The sequence below is a fragment of the Calypte anna genome, chromosome 25, assembly GCF_003957555.1.
Source record: "Calypte anna isolate BGI_N300 chromosome 25, bCalAnn1_v1.p, whole genome shotgun sequence".
NCBI lineage: Eukaryota > Metazoa > Chordata > Aves > Apodiformes > Trochilidae > Calypte > Calypte anna.
This window is the reverse complement of record NC_044270.1, coordinates 250,792-268,649: the sequence shown is the minus strand read 5'-3', so window position 1 is coordinate 268,649 and position 17,858 is coordinate 250,792. Positions and strand designations below refer to the sequence as shown.

General features: G+C 64.8%; 3 protein-coding genes across 9 annotated transcripts; 1 reads left to right on the top strand and 2 right to left on the bottom strand.

Annotated features, from left to right (window-relative positions):
* Window positions 1-27: 27 nt before the first annotated feature.
* Window positions 28-7,796, bottom strand: ADAM15 (ADAM metallopeptidase domain 15). 7 transcript variants are annotated; one of them, XM_030465240.1, is made up of 25 exons: window positions 7,645-7,795; window positions 6,830-6,933; window positions 6,133-6,209; window positions 5,625-5,703; window positions 5,445-5,521; window positions 5,190-5,370; window positions 5,022-5,084; window positions 4,869-4,937; window positions 4,612-4,781; window positions 4,451-4,535; window positions 4,232-4,380; window positions 3,969-4,146; window positions 3,709-3,801; window positions 3,405-3,600; window positions 3,223-3,331; window positions 2,985-3,129; window positions 2,842-2,919; window positions 2,660-2,771; window positions 2,416-2,554; window positions 1,888-1,941; window positions 1,518-1,623; window positions 1,079-1,132; window positions 815-880; window positions 612-718; window positions 28-126 (listed from the first exon to the last, which is right to left on the bottom strand). In XM_030465240.1, the coding sequence occupies exons 1-25, from the start codon at window positions 7,733-7,735 to the stop codon at window positions 84-86; spliced, it is 2,625 nt and encodes an 874-aa protein (XP_030321100.1). In that variant the 5' UTR covers window positions 7,736-7,795; the 3' UTR covers window positions 28-83. The 7 variants fall into 7 exon arrangements, with proteins under 7 accessions (XP_030321100.1, XP_030321102.1, XP_030321103.1 ...); XM_030465239.1 differs by having other exon boundaries at window positions 49-126; window positions 1,079-1,197; window positions 7,645-7,796; XM_030465242.1 differs by lacking the exon at window positions 1,079-1,132 and having other exon boundaries at window positions 7,645-7,796.
* Window positions 7,797-8,251: 455 nt separating this feature from the next.
* On the bottom strand, window positions 8,252-12,297 carry DCST1 (DC-STAMP domain containing 1). The gene is made up of 15 exons (XM_030464946.1): window positions 12,186-12,297; window positions 12,035-12,109; window positions 11,822-11,950; window positions 11,596-11,735; window positions 11,333-11,504; window positions 11,046-11,189; window positions 10,774-10,895; window positions 10,532-10,689; window positions 10,298-10,397; window positions 10,103-10,198; window positions 9,907-10,033; window positions 9,679-9,795; window positions 9,451-9,593; window positions 8,630-8,743; window positions 8,252-8,524 (listed from the first exon to the last, which is right to left on the bottom strand). The coding sequence occupies exons 1-15, from the start codon at window positions 12,295-12,297 to the stop codon at window positions 8,279-8,281; spliced, it is 1,995 nt and encodes a 664-aa protein (XP_030320806.1). The 3' UTR covers window positions 8,252-8,278.
* A 337-nt stretch (window positions 12,298-12,634) lies between these two features.
* DCST2 (DC-STAMP domain containing 2) lies at window positions 12,635-17,471 on the top strand. Its single transcript, XM_030464945.1, has 15 exons — window positions 12,635-12,950; window positions 13,033-13,203; window positions 13,291-13,392; window positions 13,479-13,673; window positions 13,776-13,841; window positions 14,050-14,314; window positions 14,939-15,096; window positions 15,171-15,335; window positions 15,465-15,632; window positions 15,711-15,811; window positions 15,891-16,021; window positions 16,131-16,246; window positions 16,850-16,943; window positions 17,058-17,282; window positions 17,375-17,471. Exons 1-15 carry the CDS (start codon window positions 12,635-12,637, stop codon window positions 17,469-17,471), a joined length of 2,370 nt encoding a protein of 789 aa, XP_030320805.1.
* The last annotated feature ends 387 nt before the right edge of the window (window positions 17,472-17,858 follow it).

The following is a 17,858-nucleotide window of genomic DNA, read 5'->3' as shown; positions in this document are numbered from 1 at the left end:
GTCGGCGGGGGATAAGAGGGCGGCGAGGCCCAGGATGAGGCCGTCCCCGTGGCTCCAGCGCTGCGGCAGTCCCAGCCCGCGGCTCACGCCTCCGGGGGGGCACCCATGGGTGGCGGGGGGGCCGGTCTGGGGGAGGAAAAGGGGGTGGTGATGGGGTCTGGATGCAAAGTGATGGGGCTGTATCTGAACCCCCTATCCCGGCATCCTGCAGCCCCTCAGTCTCTGCACCCTCCTCCTGTTGGGTCCTGACCCCCCCCATCTCATTGCACCCCCAATATGCCATCTGTGACACCCCCAATCTGCCATCACCCCCCCTGTTAAAAATGACCAAACCTCAATATTCTGTCTCTGCTCCACTCACACGCACCCAGCGCTGTTTTGCTTATTTCAATTTTATTAATTAAACAAAACCATTAACAGGGTATCGAGTCTTGGTCATTTATAACACCCCCCCCCCCATTAGCATCGTGCCCCCTGCCCCAACCTGGCACCCACAGCCCCTCAGCTCTGTGTGTCCCCCCCTTTGCCTGCACCCTGCTCTTTGCCCCCCGTTACCCCTAAACATTCCACCACGACCCCTTGCAGCCCCCCCACCCTCCCCCAGAACTCACCTGGAGGGGATCACGGTGACATAAGGGTGACCAGGGGGGAGCGAAGGTCCCGGGGGGTCCAAGGGCAGCGGCCTCTGTGGTGGGGGGGGCTTGGCCAGACCTGGGGGCTGCAGGGGAAAGAGGGGGGGGGGGGTGTCAAAACTCCGGCATGGGTGAACCCCCCCTGTCCTGCCTGCCCCACACGCCGGTGCTGCTGCCATTACCTGAGAGCCTGGGGGGTCCGCGGGCAGCGGGCGTGTGGGGGGGGGCGGCCTGTCCGAAGGGGGGGCCTAGGCAGAGAGAGTGGGGACAGTGAGAGAGCTGGGGGACAGCGGGACAGCTCGGGGACCGGCAGCTGAGGGGGGTGAAGGGGAGAGGTTTTGGGGGGCCCCAGCCGGTGGTGCTGGTGCGCAGTCAGGCATGCGAGGGGGGGGGCCGGCGGCCCGAGGAGGTGCAGCCCGGGACCCCCACCCCAGCCCAGGCGTTACCTTGGGTGGAGGGTCCGGCGGGAGAGGCCGGGAAGGCGGATCGGGCCGGGCTGGCTGCGGAGAGAGGGAGAGGGGGCAGGCGCCATGCAGCCCCTGCAGAGGGCAAGCCGTGCAGCATGCTGAGACCCCCCTCCCACCGCCAAGCTGAGACCCCCCCCCCACACCCCGAGCAGCTCGGATGGGCGCTGTGGCCCTGAGTGGTGTAGCTGAGTGCCAAGTGTGAGCCGGGGCTGTGCCAGGCTGCTCCTGTCCCGGCGTGTCACCGAGCTGAACCACACGGCCCCAGCAGGGATGCTCAGCACCCCCAGAGGGAGGCTTGGAGCTGGTACCCAGGGATGCCAGACTAAACCCTGGTACCACGGCAACCGGAGCCTGTCACCACGGCGACAGCATCCCCCTCACCATCACCACTCCCATCCCCAGCCCCCCCTGCTCTCACCTTGTTGCTCCCCATGACCTGCAGCTCCGTGGCCCGACGCCACTGTGGGGGTCGTGGGCGTGCAGGGGGGTCCTGGCTGCCCACCCGAGGCTCCGGCTGTGAGATCCTGCGGGGGAGAGAGGCAGGATGAGGCCCTGCTTCCTCCCCGGTTCGGTCGGGGGAATCCCACACGGCGACTCGAGCCACACCAACACCAGCAGAAGCCCAGAAGTGAAACGAACCCCTTGGCACCGGAGGATTCGACACCGCACACCCCGGGGCTGCCCCACACCCCGCGGGTACTGCCAGGGGAAGAGCACAGCACCGGAGGCCTTGCGAAGCAGGATGGCTCAGGGACAGCCCCACACCCAGGCTCCAGCAGTGACGTTACCCGCTCCATCCGGCTGCAGCTTCTGGACCCAGGAATCGCACCCGGGTCTCAGCGCTGTGGGGAAAAGAGTGGGGGGGGAGGGCTCAGCCCAGGGCTGGGGGGTGTTATGGGGGCAGGCAGTGAGGAGCAGGAACCACGGTGACACGGGGAGAGGAACCACGGTGACACGGAGGCAGGAACCAGGGTGATGGGGGGAGAGGGCCCGCGGTGATGGGGGAAGAAACCATGGGTGGTGTGGGGTGACGAGACATGCGTGGGGCTGCTCCCTGTGCCTGGGCGGGATGCACAAACACACACACACACACACACTGATTGTCACCTGCTTGGGGACACACACACATGCACGCACGCCGCTCGGTCAGCCACCGTGGGACACGCGTGCAAACGAACATGCAGCCCCCTCCATCCCCCTGCTTGCCCGCCACACGCGTGTGCGTGCCCGTGGGCAGCCAGGCAGCTCTGGTACCCACTGCAGCACACACAGAGGGGTGTGACACCCCCCCCTAGGAGCCCCCCCACCCTGATTACCTGTACCGGCAGGATGTCCCCTTGCCGAGCTGGCAGAGGTGCTTGTGCAGGCCGGCGCGGCGGGTGCAGCAGAGCCCCAGGGCCAGCGCCAGCCCCAGCAGCGTGCTCAGGGCCAGGGCGGTGGGCAGGGTGCTCCCCCCTGCGGAGAGCAGCGTGTCAGCCCCCCTGCTGCCACCCACGCCAGCCTCGGTCACACAAAGCCCCATTCTTGGCATGGCAGCAGCCGCCTACCCCCTGCCCTCACCTCGCTCGGTGGCAGCGGGGCCGCTGTCCTGGCTGCCCCCTGCCCCAGGGCTCTGGCAGGTCGGGGGGGCCCATCCCCGGTGGCAGTGGCAGTGCCCGTGGTTGTTGCAGACCTGAGCAGGTGACACCACGGCTCAGCCCATGGTGGGTCCCCAGCACCCACTCCCCCAGCACCGCACTCACCCCGTGCCCATGGCACTTGCTCTGGCACTCCTGGTCCCCCAGTGTGGAGACGTCCTGGCAGCGGTGCTGGAAGCAGACCTGCCAGGGGACAGGGGCTCAGCACCAGCTCACCCCTGGCCCCTCTCCCAGTGCCCTCTCCTCACCTTCCCGGGGCCACAGGCAGTGCCAGGCAGCACCATAGCGGCATCGCTCACGTCCTCGTCCCCAGGCAGAAGGGTCCCCTGGCAGGACCTTTCTGGCCTGTCCCCAGCGCCACGCTGGCACTGCAGCATCCCACAGCCAGCATCCCTGCGGGGACACAGGGGTCAGGAGCCAGGTGGGGGGACACAGAGCAGGGGGGTTATGACATGGGGGACACGGTGAGGGGGACAAGACACTCACTGCTGGGCACAGGCAACGTAGGAGCCATTGGGGAGCTGCCCGCAGTGCCCACGTTTGTCCCCGTTGGCATTCAGGGCAGCCATGCAGGAGCTGTTGACAGGACCGGCGCCTGCGGGGGGGCACAGCGACCCTCAGCACCCCCAACTCAGCCCCCGACCTCCCCCTGCCCATCCCCGCCATACCTGGCCCCAGCAGCTGCTGGCACTGTCCCTCGTAGGTGGCACAGGCCCCGCTGTAGCAGAGCGCCCGCCCGCCAGCGCAGGGCTGCCCGTCCTGCAGGAAGGTGTCGGGTGGGCAGTGGGGTGAGACCCCATCGCAGAACTCGGGCAGGTCACACTCACCCAGGGGCTCCCGGCAGGGGTGTCCAGCAGGGCGCAGCTGCAGGGAGTGTGTGGGGACAGAGTCAGGAGAGCAGGGACCCCTTCACCAACACTCCCCGGGAAGCAGCAGGAGCACCGGCACTGCCAGCTGCCCGTCCCCACGTACCTGGCAGTCCTGGCAGCAGGCAGCGCCGGTGGCACAGGCAGCCCCAGGAACCAGCTGGCAGGTGCTGCTGTTACAGCAGGGATCGGTGCACTCCTGAGGGCAGGGGGGCTGCGGTGAGTGGGTGGCACCTGCATCCCCCCCCGTGCCAGCCCCACGGCAGGGCTGGGATATCCCATGGGCAGAGCCATGGGCACAGGGCAACCCCAGGCTCTGGGGAGAGGATGCAGGGGTGATCCCAGCCCACCCGCAGCCCCCCGTACCAGGCTGAGGCCGCAGTCACAGCCCTCGCCTCGCTCCAGGAAGCGATTCCCACAGCTGGGAGTCCCCTCCAGGCTCCGAGGCTCAGGGATGTTGGAGAGGCACCAGCCCCGGCCTTGCTGCAGGCTGTGCTCCAGGTCCTGCTGGCTGCAGTTGCTGAAGCTCAAGCCGGGCGTCAGCCTGCAGGGCCAAAGAGGGGTTGGTGAGGTGGGGAGGGGTCTGGGTACCAGTCCCCCCCCCCCCAAGTCCTGCTCGCTGCCCTCACCCCGTGGGTGATGCCATGATGCAGCCACGGTCCTGCTGGAGGTCACTGCAGTGGCAGAAGCGCCCGGTGCCATCGTGCCGCATGCCCAGGTTGTGCCCCAGCTGATGGGCCACGGTGGAGGCCATGACAATGGTGCTGACCGAGTGGTCCTGAGGGACAGGGAGGGTTCAGGGCAGGCAGGTGGCAGGGGAGTCGGGGGGCAACACGAGGGGTACTAACCATGCTGACCCCCCCAGAGCGTGCGGGGGAACACATGGAGGCTTGAGCTGACATCCCCACCGAGACATCATCAAAGTGAGTGCCCCTGGGGAGAGAGCAGGGGAGGTTGGGGGTGGCTGCCAGTAGCACACGTTGTCCCCTGTCCTCTGTCCCCCACTCACGTGAGGAGCTGAGCATTGTCGTGGGGCAGGCGGGGCAGCAGGTCCTGCTGGCGCCAGCGCAGGAACCGCTCCAGGACAGCTTTGGCGCTGCCACCCACGGCAAACCTGTCACCCTCGCTCCAGACCTCCACTGCCAGCAGGGCCACCCGCACTCCCAGTGGCTGGAAGAACTGGGGGGCAGACAGAGGGGGTGGTCAGAGACCCCCAGCACAGCTGAGCCAAGCATGGGGACGGGACAGACGTCTGCTGGGACTCACCACATCCACCTGGTTGGCGATTTCGAGGGTCCGGGTGCGGACACGGTCCAGGGTGGGGTAATTCTGGAACTGGGGGTGCAGGGAGGGGTGTCAGGGAGAGTTAGTGAGGGAGCAGGGCAGCCCCTGCACTGGGGACACCCGCCCAATACTCACTGCAGCGTGGTCCACAACCATCACCAGCTCCACGAACCGCTGCTCCTCCGCTGCCCGCTTGCCCTGGGGAGGGGAGGGGTCAGGGCAGGGCAGGGCAGGGGGGACCCTCTTGGGTCAGGGCCTGGCAAGAGACCATGTCTAGAGAGGCAAAACCTGCAGGTGACCTACCCTCTGTGGCCTCTGGGGTTTTGTCTCATCTGCTGCTCGGGGTGGGTCCAGGGGGTCCTGCCTGCAGGCCCGCGGTGCCATCCGGACCCCCCCAAGCTGGTGCAGGATGTGGTGCCCCAGGGGGCTGCTGGTGTCTGGCTCCAGCCTGTAGCTCCTGGACTCTGACAGCCAGAGTTGGCCGCTGGGGAAGGAGAGCAGAGGCATCAGCAAGATGCTGGGAGCTGGGCTGGGGGACCACTGGGGCTGGGGGCTCACCTGAGTCCAGCGCAGGCACAGAGACTGGCCCAGGAGCCAGGGAAGCTCTGCACTGTCCCCTGGTAGCAGCAATGCTCCTGCAGCAGAGAGGGAGACTCAAGAGCCAGCCTGGTATTGCCCCCCACCCACCTCTCAGGGTGCAGGAACAGCTTTTGGGGACACAACATGCCGGGACCCTACCTGCTGGCTGGCCTCCTGTGTCACCCGTGTGCCATTGGGCAGGTAATAGAGCAGTGTCCCGGTGCCCTGCACCAGCTCCCTGCCAGAGGCACGTGTCACCCCACAGCAGGGACCCCCAGCTAACCCCTCACTGTCACCCTGCAGCAGGGACCCCCAGCTAACCCCCCATTGTCACTCCCCAGCAGGGACCCCCAGCTAACCCCCCATTGTCACCCTGCAGCAGGGACCCCCAACTCATCCCTCCCTGATGAAAACAGGAACCCTGCTGCCCCCCACCCTGCAGTGGGTGCAGCTCAGATGAAGCCAGGGTCCCTGGGACCCCTGCCCCATGATGGAGAAGGGGAACAAAGACCACACCCTCCACGTGCACCACGGATGGAGAGAAGGACCCCCATCCCCCCAACCCCTTTGTGTACCATGGATAGAGACAGGGCTCATGGGACCCCCACCCTGCTTGCACCGTTCATGGATACCCCCCCCTGCTCATCCCAGTCAGCCACTAACTCACCAGTTTTGCTCCAGCTCCAGCACCAGTTGTGTCCCCTCCACCTCCAGCAGGACCCACAGCCGGCTGGGGAACCCCCCCTGCCACAGGCACCAGTTACAGGAGGAACCCCTACCACAGGGGTCCCAACCCTGAATGCCCCCCTCCCATCCCCACACACCCTCCACACAGCTGTGACCCCCAGAGGGGTGGCAGGGTGGCAAGGGACCTGTCTGGCCCTGGCGTGTGCCTGGAGGGAGGGTGCGGAAGGGATCCCCTGCCCGCCCCAGCCCCCGCAGGAAACGTCCCTCCCTCCTGGGCTCATTGTACTGGGGACAGGGGGGTCGGACAGAGCTGGGCCCCCCCCTCGTTCGCCACCCCTTGTGCTTCCTGCCTGGTGTAGCGCGGCGGAAACGCCGGAGAGACTCCCAACATGGGGCGGGCTGGGCCCTTCCGCCCCGGCCAGGAGGAGTGTGGGGTGCAGGCTGGGTACCCCCACCCAGACATGGCCTCCAGCATCAGGAGGGGAGGGAAAGGAGCCCCATCCCCACTGCCCCTGGAGCACCCAGAAGCTCTCTGTGCTCAGATCCCTGGGGAAGTGCAGCCAGGGGACGTGGGTGCCTGGTGTCCTGAACGGGGAAGGGGTCAGGCAGCCCCCACCCCACTGTCATGAGCCCCTGCATGGTGTGAGACCCCCCCAGGGGTGCAGGTGGGGGGTTACCTGCGTCGCCTCAGCCAGGCTGAGAGTCCTGTTGTCCTGCAGGACCCATGGGGTGATGTACCAGGAGCGTCCCAATCCCACATGGCTCTGCCACAAACTGTCACCTGCACGGGGCCCAGAGCCACTTGTCACTGCTTTGTCACAGCCCGGACCCCACCAGCACCCATGTCACCGTGCAGCTCTCAAGGGCCAGGGCGGGGGTCCAGGATGAGGAGCAGGGCTGGGGGCCCCCACACTCACCCCAGCAGCTCCCGGGGTGCCCCAGGGCAAAGCCCCGAGCATCCCCCAGCCGCAGCCCCCGGGAAAGCAGCAAGGGACGGGGGCGCCCGATCCTCCCCCCCGTGCTGGGCTGCCCGGGGTCCCCGGCCAGGCCTTGCGTCAGCCCCGGGCCCCGCCGCCCAGTACAACCAGCCCGGGGACTGGGAGGGGCTGGGAGGTCCGGCCCGGCTGACTCAAGAGTCCCGCAGCCCCAACCTCGTTCCCCCCCCCTCAGGCTCTCCCGGGGACCCCTCCGCTCTCCAGGGGCCCGGGAAGTGCTGGAGGGGCGGGGGTCTCCCCTAACCCCCCCTCCTCACGGCCCCACCACCCCTGGGAGCTCCGGTCCCGTCACGCAGCCGGACAGACGGGGACTCCGGGGTGACACGGAGCATCCCGGGGGACACGGAGCATCCAGGGAAGAGAAGGTCCCCGAGCCCGACCCCCGACCCTCCACACGAGCCCCCCCGACCGCTGCCGGTCCCGCACGATGTTCCCGGAGGAGGCGACACGGATGCCCACGGCTGGGGGAGAACACGGACCCCCCAGTCCCCACTCACCTGCGCCGCTCCCGGTGGTCCCGCTGTCGGTGGCGAGCAGCAGCCCGGTGGCGAACAGTAGCCCGGTGGCCACCATCACCTGCGGCCCCATCGCCCCCCCGCAGCCCCAGCGGGGCCCGGCGGCCCCGGGCAGGCGGTTCCCGAGCTGACCCGCCGCGGCCGCCCCCGGCGCCGCTCTCGCCGCGCATGGCACCGGCACCGGCACCGCGGGCCCGGCCCGGGGGAGGAACTTCCTGCCCGGCCCCCCGTGCCGGGACAGCCCCGCCTTCCCCCGGTCCCTCCCGCAGCCCCCCCCGGCCCCCGGCAACAGAGCGGCCGCGCCCCGGGGGTGGTTCCGTCTGTACGCCGGAGGTGGAACCGTCTGTCCTGAACCGGGAGTCGGTGCTCGTGCTGCTGCTGCGAGCGGGGCATCCGCCCTCATCCTTCCACCCCTCGGAGCCTCCTGACCTCAGATCCCGGTGCAGTGGAGACCCCTGCCCGCATCTCCCCCTACACTCGACCTCCCCTCGACCCATAACCCCCCCGCATGCAGCCCCCCACATACCCCCCGCCTTAACCCCCCCCCCCTCACCTTCCAGCACCCCCCCAGGCTCCACGCTTTTCACAAGGGGTCACAACTTTTATTGGGGGGCCCTCAGGCCGCGTACCCCCCCTCCTCCTCGCTGCTGCTCTCGGAGAGGTCACTGTCCCTGGGTCTGCAGACCAGGCACACACCACCGACCTCCCTCCAGCACGGGCCGCAGAACCGAGCACCACAGGTGGTCAGGGGGCAGATTCGGAACCGGGGGGTCTCGGGGGCCCCACACACCACGCAGTTGTGGCGCTTCCAACGCTGCAACCACGGCCAGCGCTGGCAGCACCACTCCAGCACCGACACCCCCTGCAGTGGGAAGAGGACTCCGTGGGGCTCCACATCCCAGAAGAGGGACCAGGCCTGGGACGGGGGGACAGGAGAACCCTCTGCTGTGGTCCCGACCCCACTCACCAGTGTTGGGGGCTGCCGTGCCCGCCGGGCAATGAGCTTCTGCTGCCGCTGGATGAAGCTGCACCTCTGCTGCAGCAGTTTGTTGTAGAGGTAGAGCACCCTCTTCTTCTCCCGCTGAAAGACCGTGAAGGTTGAGCAGGGCCACCAGCCCACCCCAAAAATTGCCCGGGTGGGTATCGCAGGGTCCTCGGGGTGACCGGGGCCGCCAAACTCTCCCGAAAAACTGCCTCATAGGTTCATAGAATCATAGAATCATGGAATGGGCTGGGTTGGAAGGGACCTCAGAGATCATCAACTCCAACCCTTGATCCACTCCCCCCGTGGTTCCCAGCCCACTCAGTGCCACATCCAGGCTCTTTTGAAATCTCTCCAGACATGGAGAATCCACTCCTTCCCTGGGCAGCCCATTCCAATGCCTGATCACCCTCTCCAGAAAGAAATTCTTTCTCATCTCCAACCTAAACCTCCCCTGGCACAACTTGAGACCCTTTGTGCCCTCTTGTCTTGCTGAGAGTTGCCTGGGAAAAGAGCCCAACCCCCCCCTGGCTCCAACCTCCTTTCAGGGAGTTGCAGAGAGTGATGAGGTCTCCCCTGAGCCTCCTCTTCTCCAGCCTCAACACCCCCAGCTCCCTCAGCCCTTCCTCACAGGAATTCTGCTGGATCCCTTCACAGCCTCCTTGCTCTTCTCTGGACCTGCTCCAGCACCTCAATATCCTTCCTAAACTGAGGGGCCCAGAACTGGACACAGGACTCGAGGTGTGGCCTCACCAGGGCTGAGTTGGTTGGGTTGTGCTGTGTCCTTGGCTGGGGCCACCACTTACCTTGGGGAAGTAGTAGGCGGCGATGGCGCGGCGCAGGCGGTACGTGTAGACCTGGGCCAGGCAGAGCAGCACCAGGAAGGTGAAGGGCAGGCAGCTGCCCAGGTACTGCTGCCTGGTCATGCCCCGGGGCTCTGGCAGGCATACTGGGGACAAAGCAGCAGCGCTTGAACCCTGGGTTTCAAGCTGTGGAGCTAATAGGGGGTGTCCCATCCCCTGGGGGGAGCTGACCAAAGTTGGACGCCTCCAGAAGGGTGTTAGAGGAGGTGTTGAGGGCCCCGATGGTGCTGCGCAGGAGCTGAGCCATCAGCGAGTTCCCCGTCACATGCACGGCCAAGTGGTGGCTGCCTGCGTGATGGGGGGATGTGGTGGGGGCCGTGAGGGTGTCGTGGGGACACCTTGCTTTGCTGCAAGCAGGACTGGGGGTTGCCCCCTAGTGCCATGGGGCTGGTGGCTCACTGTGGTAGGAGTACTGGACGAAAGAGTGCTTCTGGATGATGCTGAGCATGACGAAGAGCGTGTGGTCCAGGCCGCAGGCGAGGAGGAGGAGGAGCAGGGGCGGGATGCACTCCAGGAGCTCCACCACCTGTGAGGAGCAGGGTTTACTACAGGCTCCCCCCCAGCCCTGATCCTCTTAGTCCCCCCAGCCCCTCACCATGTTCTTCATCTCAGCTGACTGCATGGTCAGGCGGCACGGGAAGATGACACCCGAGACCTCTGCCCGGCGCAGGGGCAGCAGCGTCCGCTTGTGCTGGGGGAAGGAGAGTGGAGGGCAGCTCAGCACAGCCCCCAGGACCCCTGCCAGGGGTGGGGAGGGGTTCATCCTCCACCTGTCCTTCCCCCCCCTCACCTGCTTTCTGCGCCGAGCATCGATTTGGCGGAAGTAGGTGGTGACATAGAGGTTGTCAAAGCAGATGTCCTTGCAGTACTTCTTGGTGTAGGAGAAAGCCCTGGCAAGAAGTGGGGGTCCAGGGAGTAAAAGAGCATCTGCAACACCCAGGCCCCCCTGCCTTGTCCTCACACCCCCTCAGACCTGCTGCCAACTAAGCCCCCACCCCTTAGTCCAGGGGCCCCCGAGGCTCACGAGAGGAAGATGAGGAGGAAGGTGCAGGAGAGCACCATGCGGAAGATGGTGAAGGCCCGGTCGAGGTGGGCACCTTGATGCCGCAGGTTCCCGGACACCTCCTCCACCAGCTGCTTCGCTGACACGTTGATGCCCATCAACATCTCCTGGTGCATCCTCTGCAGCAGAGAGGGGTGGTCCTTGGGACCCGGCAGAGCGTGGTCCCCAACCCAGCCCTGCCCGGAGGGGACACAGGGACCCACCCGGGAGTGGACTCTGGCGGTGAATTGGTGTCTGAGGTTGTCGACAGAGTCGTTCACCATGTCGTACATCTTCCCAAAATTGCCTTCCACAGGGATCCTCTGCAAGCACCAGCCATGTATCACTGTGGGGACAGAGAGGGGACAGTGCCAGCAGAGCCAGGACCCCTGGGCATTGCCCTGGCACAGGCTATGGCTGTGTCCTGAGGGGCAGAGCTGGAACCTCCCTACAGAGGGAGGGCAGGGGGGGGCTGAGGGAGGGCTGTGTCACCCACGCTTGACAATGTGGCAGAGGAACTTGAACGTCATGGGCAGGCACAGGAGGTTGTTGATGATGGGAACATACACAGCATTCATGCAGTCCTCGTGTTTCCTGTTGAACCAGTCCCGGCAGCGCTGCATGCCCAGCTCGATCAGATCTGAGGGGAAGGAGGGGGGGAGAAGGAGCCCTTTGCTGCCCCCCACCCACCCCCTGGGCTGCACTGCCAGACCAGGGTGGGGTGGCTGTGGCAGCCCCGTCCCCTCCTGCCCTGTGCTGCTGTCCCCCCCCCGCCCTACTCACAGCTACAGCGCATTTTGGTTTTCTTCTCAAAACGCTGCTGGGTGTTGGCAGCTTTCTCGAGGTCTGTGTCCTGGTCCACCTCATAGCCCGCCTCACTGGCCACCTCTTCATTCAGCCCCAGGAAGGACCGTGAGATGCTCTGCGTCTCCGAGTTCAGCTTCTGCCCGCCCCTCTGCCCCGGGGCAGATGCACACAGGCTCAACCTGGGCATCCTCCTTACCTCCCCCCCCCCCCCCCCCTCCCCAAGCCCCCCGCAGCCTCACCGCCATGTCCTCCATGGCCCTGCGCAGGGGGGCCGTGGACATGCGCCAGAGCTGGCGGCTGTGGTTGATCTGCAGCTCCGTCACGCAGCCCATCGAGCGCGTCACCTCCCCCAGGTTGTGCCAGACGTTTGCCACGGGCCCTGGAACACCCTGTTCCTCACAGCCTGCCACCTCTCGGGGGACCCCCCCACCCCCCAGAGGGGGACGGGGACATGGGGATGCTTACCATTGTAGATGGCAGCGAGGACGAAGGAGAGGACAAAGACCCGTCCTTCCTTGCCCAGGAATTTGGGGCCCAGGAGCAGGCTGGCACAGCGAAAGTGGGGGGAGGTGGCCCAGCCCAAGGCTGTCACCGCTGCAGGGAGCACAGAGCTGTCCCCATGAGCCCACCACGAAGCCCCTCTGTCACCCTTCTGTCACCCTGCTTCCTGGCCCTCACCTGCCACCCCGCAGGAGATCTGTGCCTTGAGCATCTCCGGGATGTTCAGGGGAACAACGAGGAGCTTGCAGAGCCCTGAAACATCCGTCATTGTCCCCTGATCCCCTGGTGCCACTGCACCCCACTGTGCCTGGCATCAGGACACACTCACCCAGACCAAGAAGGATCCCAACGCTGGTGCCCAGTAAGAGTTTGATCCTGCGGTACTGGTCTGGCGGGCTCCAGAGGAACCGGCTGCACGGGGTGGGCAGCAGCGAGACCATCACCCGCTTCAGGGCTGGGGGCAGGGAGGAGTCAGTTCTGCCTGTCCCCTGCCCACGGGCAGCCCCGGCGCCAGGGTGGGGGGGACCTCACTTGAGTTGGGTGGTTTCTGCCTCCTGGGTGCCTTTGTCTCAGCCGAGGGCTCATGGTCTGGGGCCACTGCTGGCTCCATGGCTCTGCAGCTCGTCCCTGGAGACAGCAGGATGGTCCCTTGGAACTCCCAACAGTGAGATGTTCTCCTGGAACCCACAGCGGTGGGACACTCCTGTGGAACCAGAACATTGTGAACCACTCATTCTCTTGTGCCTGGAGAGTACCAGGAGCCTGGGATTGCCCATCATGGAGCTGGACCCAGAGCTGGACATACCTGAGGGCAAGGGGCAGAACCCAGACCCCAGCTCTGGGGGCAAAAAACCCCGAGTGGTCAACCCAGAGATGTCTGAGATGCAAAAACTGCTCCGCAGTGCTGCTGGCTTCATTCTGGGCTTGATCCTGGCCAGCCTGTACGGGGTTCTGGTGCTGCTGGCCCAGGGCCACAACATCAAATACTGCCTGGTCACCACCATTGGGCTGGGTGCAGCTCTGGGGCTGGGCATGGCCTTCTCCATCGGGGTGCGGGTGACGGTGCTGCTGTCACTGCCCCACGTCTTCACCAGTGAGTAACCATCGCTCCTGCTGCCACCAGCTGGGGTTTGCTGGGACCCCGCTGAGCCTCAGGACCCTCCTGTCCCCTGCAGAGGAAGGGAAGGCCCTGATGCTGCTGCTGGCACTGGGTATAGCCGTGCAGGGCCCCTGCACCAACATCCTGTACAACTTCTCCCAGTCCGCCCAGTCGCTGTCGTGCGGGGCCGAGCTGGCCCTCAACCAGACAGCCGAGAGGATGCACCGGGCCCAGGAGCCACTGCTGAGTGAGCGGGGGACGGAGGGGGGTACGCAGGAACCAAGGGGACCCTCTCAGACCTGAGCTACCCTCAGAGCTCCCCACTTCTCCGCAGACATGCTGAACAAAATCAAGGAGATCTCCCAGAAAGCCAAAGTGGTTGGTGACCACGTCCGCAAGTTCTTCCGCTCCATAATGGACTCCGTCGGCCACGTGGGTGAGTGGGGGGACCCGGAGGGGGTGTATCCCCAGATTCAGCACCCCGTGGCAACCCAACGCCTTCTCCCCCCCCTCCCTCCACAGCCCAAGCCCTGCAGAACGTCTGGATGTGGCTGCAGAACGTGGGCTTCGAGTGCAACGCAGAGCTGGGGAAGCCGTACCAGCGCTGCCAGCGCCTCTTTACCGAAGCCTACGACAAGTGCATGGAGGCCATCCCCATCTTATTCTTCCTCTGCTACATCATCCCCGGTTTCCAAAACCTCTGTGGATTGGCCAACGGTGTGGGGTGGTCTCTTCCCTTTGGGTGGGGGGGGAGAGGTGGCACAGAGGACCCCTGTGGTGGGAGAGCCACCATGGCAGTGACCTCAACCCTCTTTATAGTTGGCTACATGTTCTGCATCATCCCACACTACATCCAGGAGTACCTGAGGAGGAGGACGGTAGACCGTGAGTATCCTGGTGCTACGGGGGAATGTCAGGGGTCAGGTCCTTCCCTGCCCCCCCTTCTGCCCCATCCAAGCTATCACCCCCACCCCCAACACCGCCTTGTCATCAACCCATGGAGTGGTTTGAGTTGGAAGACTCCTTAAAGCTCATCCAGTCCCACACCGAAGAATTTCTCCTTCAGATTTCATCTCCATCTCCCCTCTTGCAGCTGGAGACCCTTCCCCCTCATCCCGTGGCTGTCCCTTTGTCACCCCCACAGCCCTTACGGACAAACTGGACGACGTCCGCCGGGAGTTTGAGTTCAACATCACGGCCGTCCACCACTTTGATGTCAACCTCAACGCCAGCAAGAGCCTGGGAGAGGTGGCCTTGGACATCATGGAGGGCGTGCGGCTGAGCCTGGAGCCCGTCTACAACATCCTGGCACTCTTCACACATTTCTCCTTCTTTGCCATCGTCTACATATACCTCAGGTGAGTGGGCTGGGTGCTGGCTCTGGACCTCCCATGGGGATGGGGGCCTGGTGCTTTGTGCCTTGTCTCACCCTGTGCTGGGCACTGCTGAGGCTGCACCTCCAATCCTGGGGTCAGTTCTGGGCCCCTCTGGACCAGACGGATATTGGGGGGCTGGAGTGTGGCCAGAGAAGGGCAATGGAGCTGGGGAAGGGGCTGGAGAACATGTAGAAGGGGCAGAAGAAGTTGTGAGGAGCAGCTGAGGGCCCTGGGGGTGTTGATCCTAGAGCAGAGGAGGCTGAGGGGAGACCTTGTGGCTCTCTGCAACCCCCTGAGAGGAGGTTGGAGCCAGGGGGGGTCGGGCTCTGCTCCCAAGAAACAAGGGATAGGATAAGAGGAACTTTTGGCCTCAAGTTGTGCCAGGGGAGGTTTAGGTTGGAGCTGGGGAACAAATTCTCCCTGGAAAGGGTTGTCAGGGCCTGGCCCAAGCTGTCCAGGGCAGGGCTGGAGTCCCCATCATCCCTGGAGGGGTTTCAGAGCCCTGGAGATGTGGGGATGAGGGACATGGGGCAGGGGTGGCCTTGGCAGTGCTGGGGGAAGGGTTGATCTTCTCCAAGCAGAACAATTCTGTGCCTGTGTCCCCAGGGCACTGCAGTACCGTCACCAATACCTCCGGGATGATACTTTTGACAACGTGTACATCACCCAACGCTTCCTGGAGCTGGATCTGCGGTGTGCAGAGCAGGGCAGACCCACAGTTCTGCCTCTCTCCAGCTGGGAGAGTGGTCGCTACATCCTGCCAGGTCAGCAGAAGCCCCACGGTGGGGAGCCTGGGGTGTCCCAGCATGGTCTCACCACTGTCCCTGTCCTTGTCCAGCCGGGATGTGGCTGTCACGGCAGGAGCAGCGCCGGTATGGGCTGCAGCTGGTGGGAGTTCTGCGTCACATGTTGCTGGGGCTCTGCATCATCCTGGCTGACTACAGCCTCTTCTGGCTGCTCGACTTGGTCCAGCACCACCTGCAAGGGGAGATTGTTGCCAGGGGTGAGCAGAACCCACCACACCAGAGCAGCTCCCACCATGGTGGAGGCAGCACCCTTGGGTATTTTTCTGGCTGGGGGTTGTGGTTTTGGGGTGATGTGTGCCCCCAGGACTGGACTGTCTACCCCACAGCCCCAGAAGTGCTGGGTATCAGCATCAATGGGACGGGTTACACCAGCGAGATCTTCCGGGACGTGGTCTCTGCCTTCGATGCCCTGCAGCGTGGCAACATCTCCGTGATCTCCCAGCGCTGCCGCCTCCAGCCCGTGGAGCCTGACTACGGCACCTACCTCAACATGGGTGACTGGAGGGGGAGAGGGTCACAGCCTTAGGGTGCTAGGTGGGTTGGGTTGACCCACTTGTCTTTATTCCCACCAGGACTCCTCTACGGCACCTGCATCTTCATCGCCGTTTTCGGCACCCACGCCGCACGCCTGCGCCGGGTGGTGTGTGCCGTCTACTACCCATCCCGTGAGCAGGTAAAAAACCCCCACACCCATCTCCACGCCCCTTTTGGCAGCCTTCACCCACCCCCCCTCCTCATCCCCACCCGGCTAGGAGCGCACCATCTTCCTCCACCGTGCCATCCTGGCTCGGCGGGCAGGGCTGGCACGTGCCCTGCGCAAAGCTGTCACCGAGAACACGGGTGACACCGAGCAGAACGAATTCCTCCAGTACCTCACTGCCAGGTATGGTGGGACATATCCCAAAGGCAGTTAGCACCTCATTTATGGGGGCAACGCCAACCTTACACCCTGGGGTTGGTGTTTCCCCCATGGAGCATCTCCTTGCCTGCAGGCTGCCTGTCTTTGCCTGGCTTGTTCGGTTCTTGGGCATCCAGCAGAAACGCTGCCTGGCCTGTGGGATGCAGGACCAGGCAGACTTAACTGCTTGTATCACACCTGGGTGCAAAGGTAGGAGAGCCCCCTGGTACCTGCAGGGGCTGCAGGAAAGCTTTGGACAAAGGCCTGGAGAGATGGGATGAGAGGGAAGGGTTTCCATCTGTGAGAGGGCAATGAAGAGGAGATCTGAGGGAGAAATTCTTTGGTGTGAGGGTGGCGAGCCTCGGAGAGCTGTGGCTGCCCAGTCCCTGGAACTGCTCCAGTCTGGGGTTCTGTGAAATTGTAGAGACACCTCAAAATCATATCACAGAATCTTGGGAGAAGTTGGGTTGGACTGGACCTTAAAGCACAGCCAGCGCCACCCCCTGCCATGCTCAGGGACACCTCCCATCAGCCCAGGGTGCTCCAAGCCCCATCCAACCTTCAACATTACCAGGGATGGGGCAGCCACAGCTTCTGGGGACAACCTGGAGCTCAGCACCCTCACCCCAAAGAATTTCTCCCCAATTTCTCCTCTCCATCTCCCCTCTTCCAGTTCAAAGCCATCCCATCCCTCCAGGCCCTTGTCCCAAGTCCCTCCCCAGCTTTCCTGGAGCCCCTTCAGGCACTGGAAGGTGCTCTAAGGTCTCCCCCACCCTCTTTTTATAACCCTTTTTTTTTTTTTTTTTCTCCCAGGGCTTTACTGCAGCGAGTGCCACGAAACCCTGAATGACATCTGTGCCATCTGCATGGGCCCCCTGAGCTACGAGGAACTCAAGGATGAGGAGATGTGAGCAAGAGGGGAGGAGAAGTGTGCAGAGGGACCACATCGGGGGGGAGGGGGGTCTGCAACCCAATTACCGTCTCTCTCCCACCCCCCCAAACACCCCCACTATCCCCGCAGGGACTCCAGCGACGAGGAGACGGTTCGGCTGTGGCTGGGGGCGGTGCAGGCGCTGCAGGGCCAGGAGCGAGGGCGTTTGCTGCAGCAGAGGATCCGGGAGGTGGCAGGGGGCCAAGGGGGTGGGCGCAGGTTGCCCCCCGAGATGATGGCCCAGCTGCGAACCCAGCTGGTGGAGGAGGCGGGCGGGGAGAGCGACAAGGGCAGCACGGACAGCTCGCTCTCCAGGTGAGGGCTGGCACGGAGGGTGACAATGACTCCCCCAGCACCGAGGGTGACAATCACTGAGAGGTTCTGTGCTCCCCCCCCCTCCCCCCAAGCCGGGATTTTGGCTACCAGGAGGAGCCGGAGAGCAGCAGTGAGCTGGAGGAGGTGACGGCCCAGCAGCCCCCTAGCAGCCCGGACCGGACTGGGTGACGGGGACGCCAGGAGGCTGCCACGCGGTGGAGGGGACACGGGGACACGGGGACACGATCCGGGGACGTGGCCGGAGTGGTGCAGTAGCAGCTGGGAACCAGTGGGGAGGGGGTGGGGGGTGGTGCTGGGGAATAAAACACCCTGTCCTCGAGGTGGCCGCATCCTGCTGGTGGTCCCAACCTCACGGTGACCCCCACCCTGTCCTTGGGATGCTTCCAGCCTTACCATGCCCCCCATGTCCATGCCCACAGTGCCCCCAGAACCCCTTGGTGTCCCCATCTTCTCAATGCCCTCGGCCCCATACCTGTGGTGCCCCTCTGCCCCTGTGACCCCAGGACCCATGGCACCCCCAAACTTGTCCCTGTCCCCACAGTGCCTCCAGCCTCT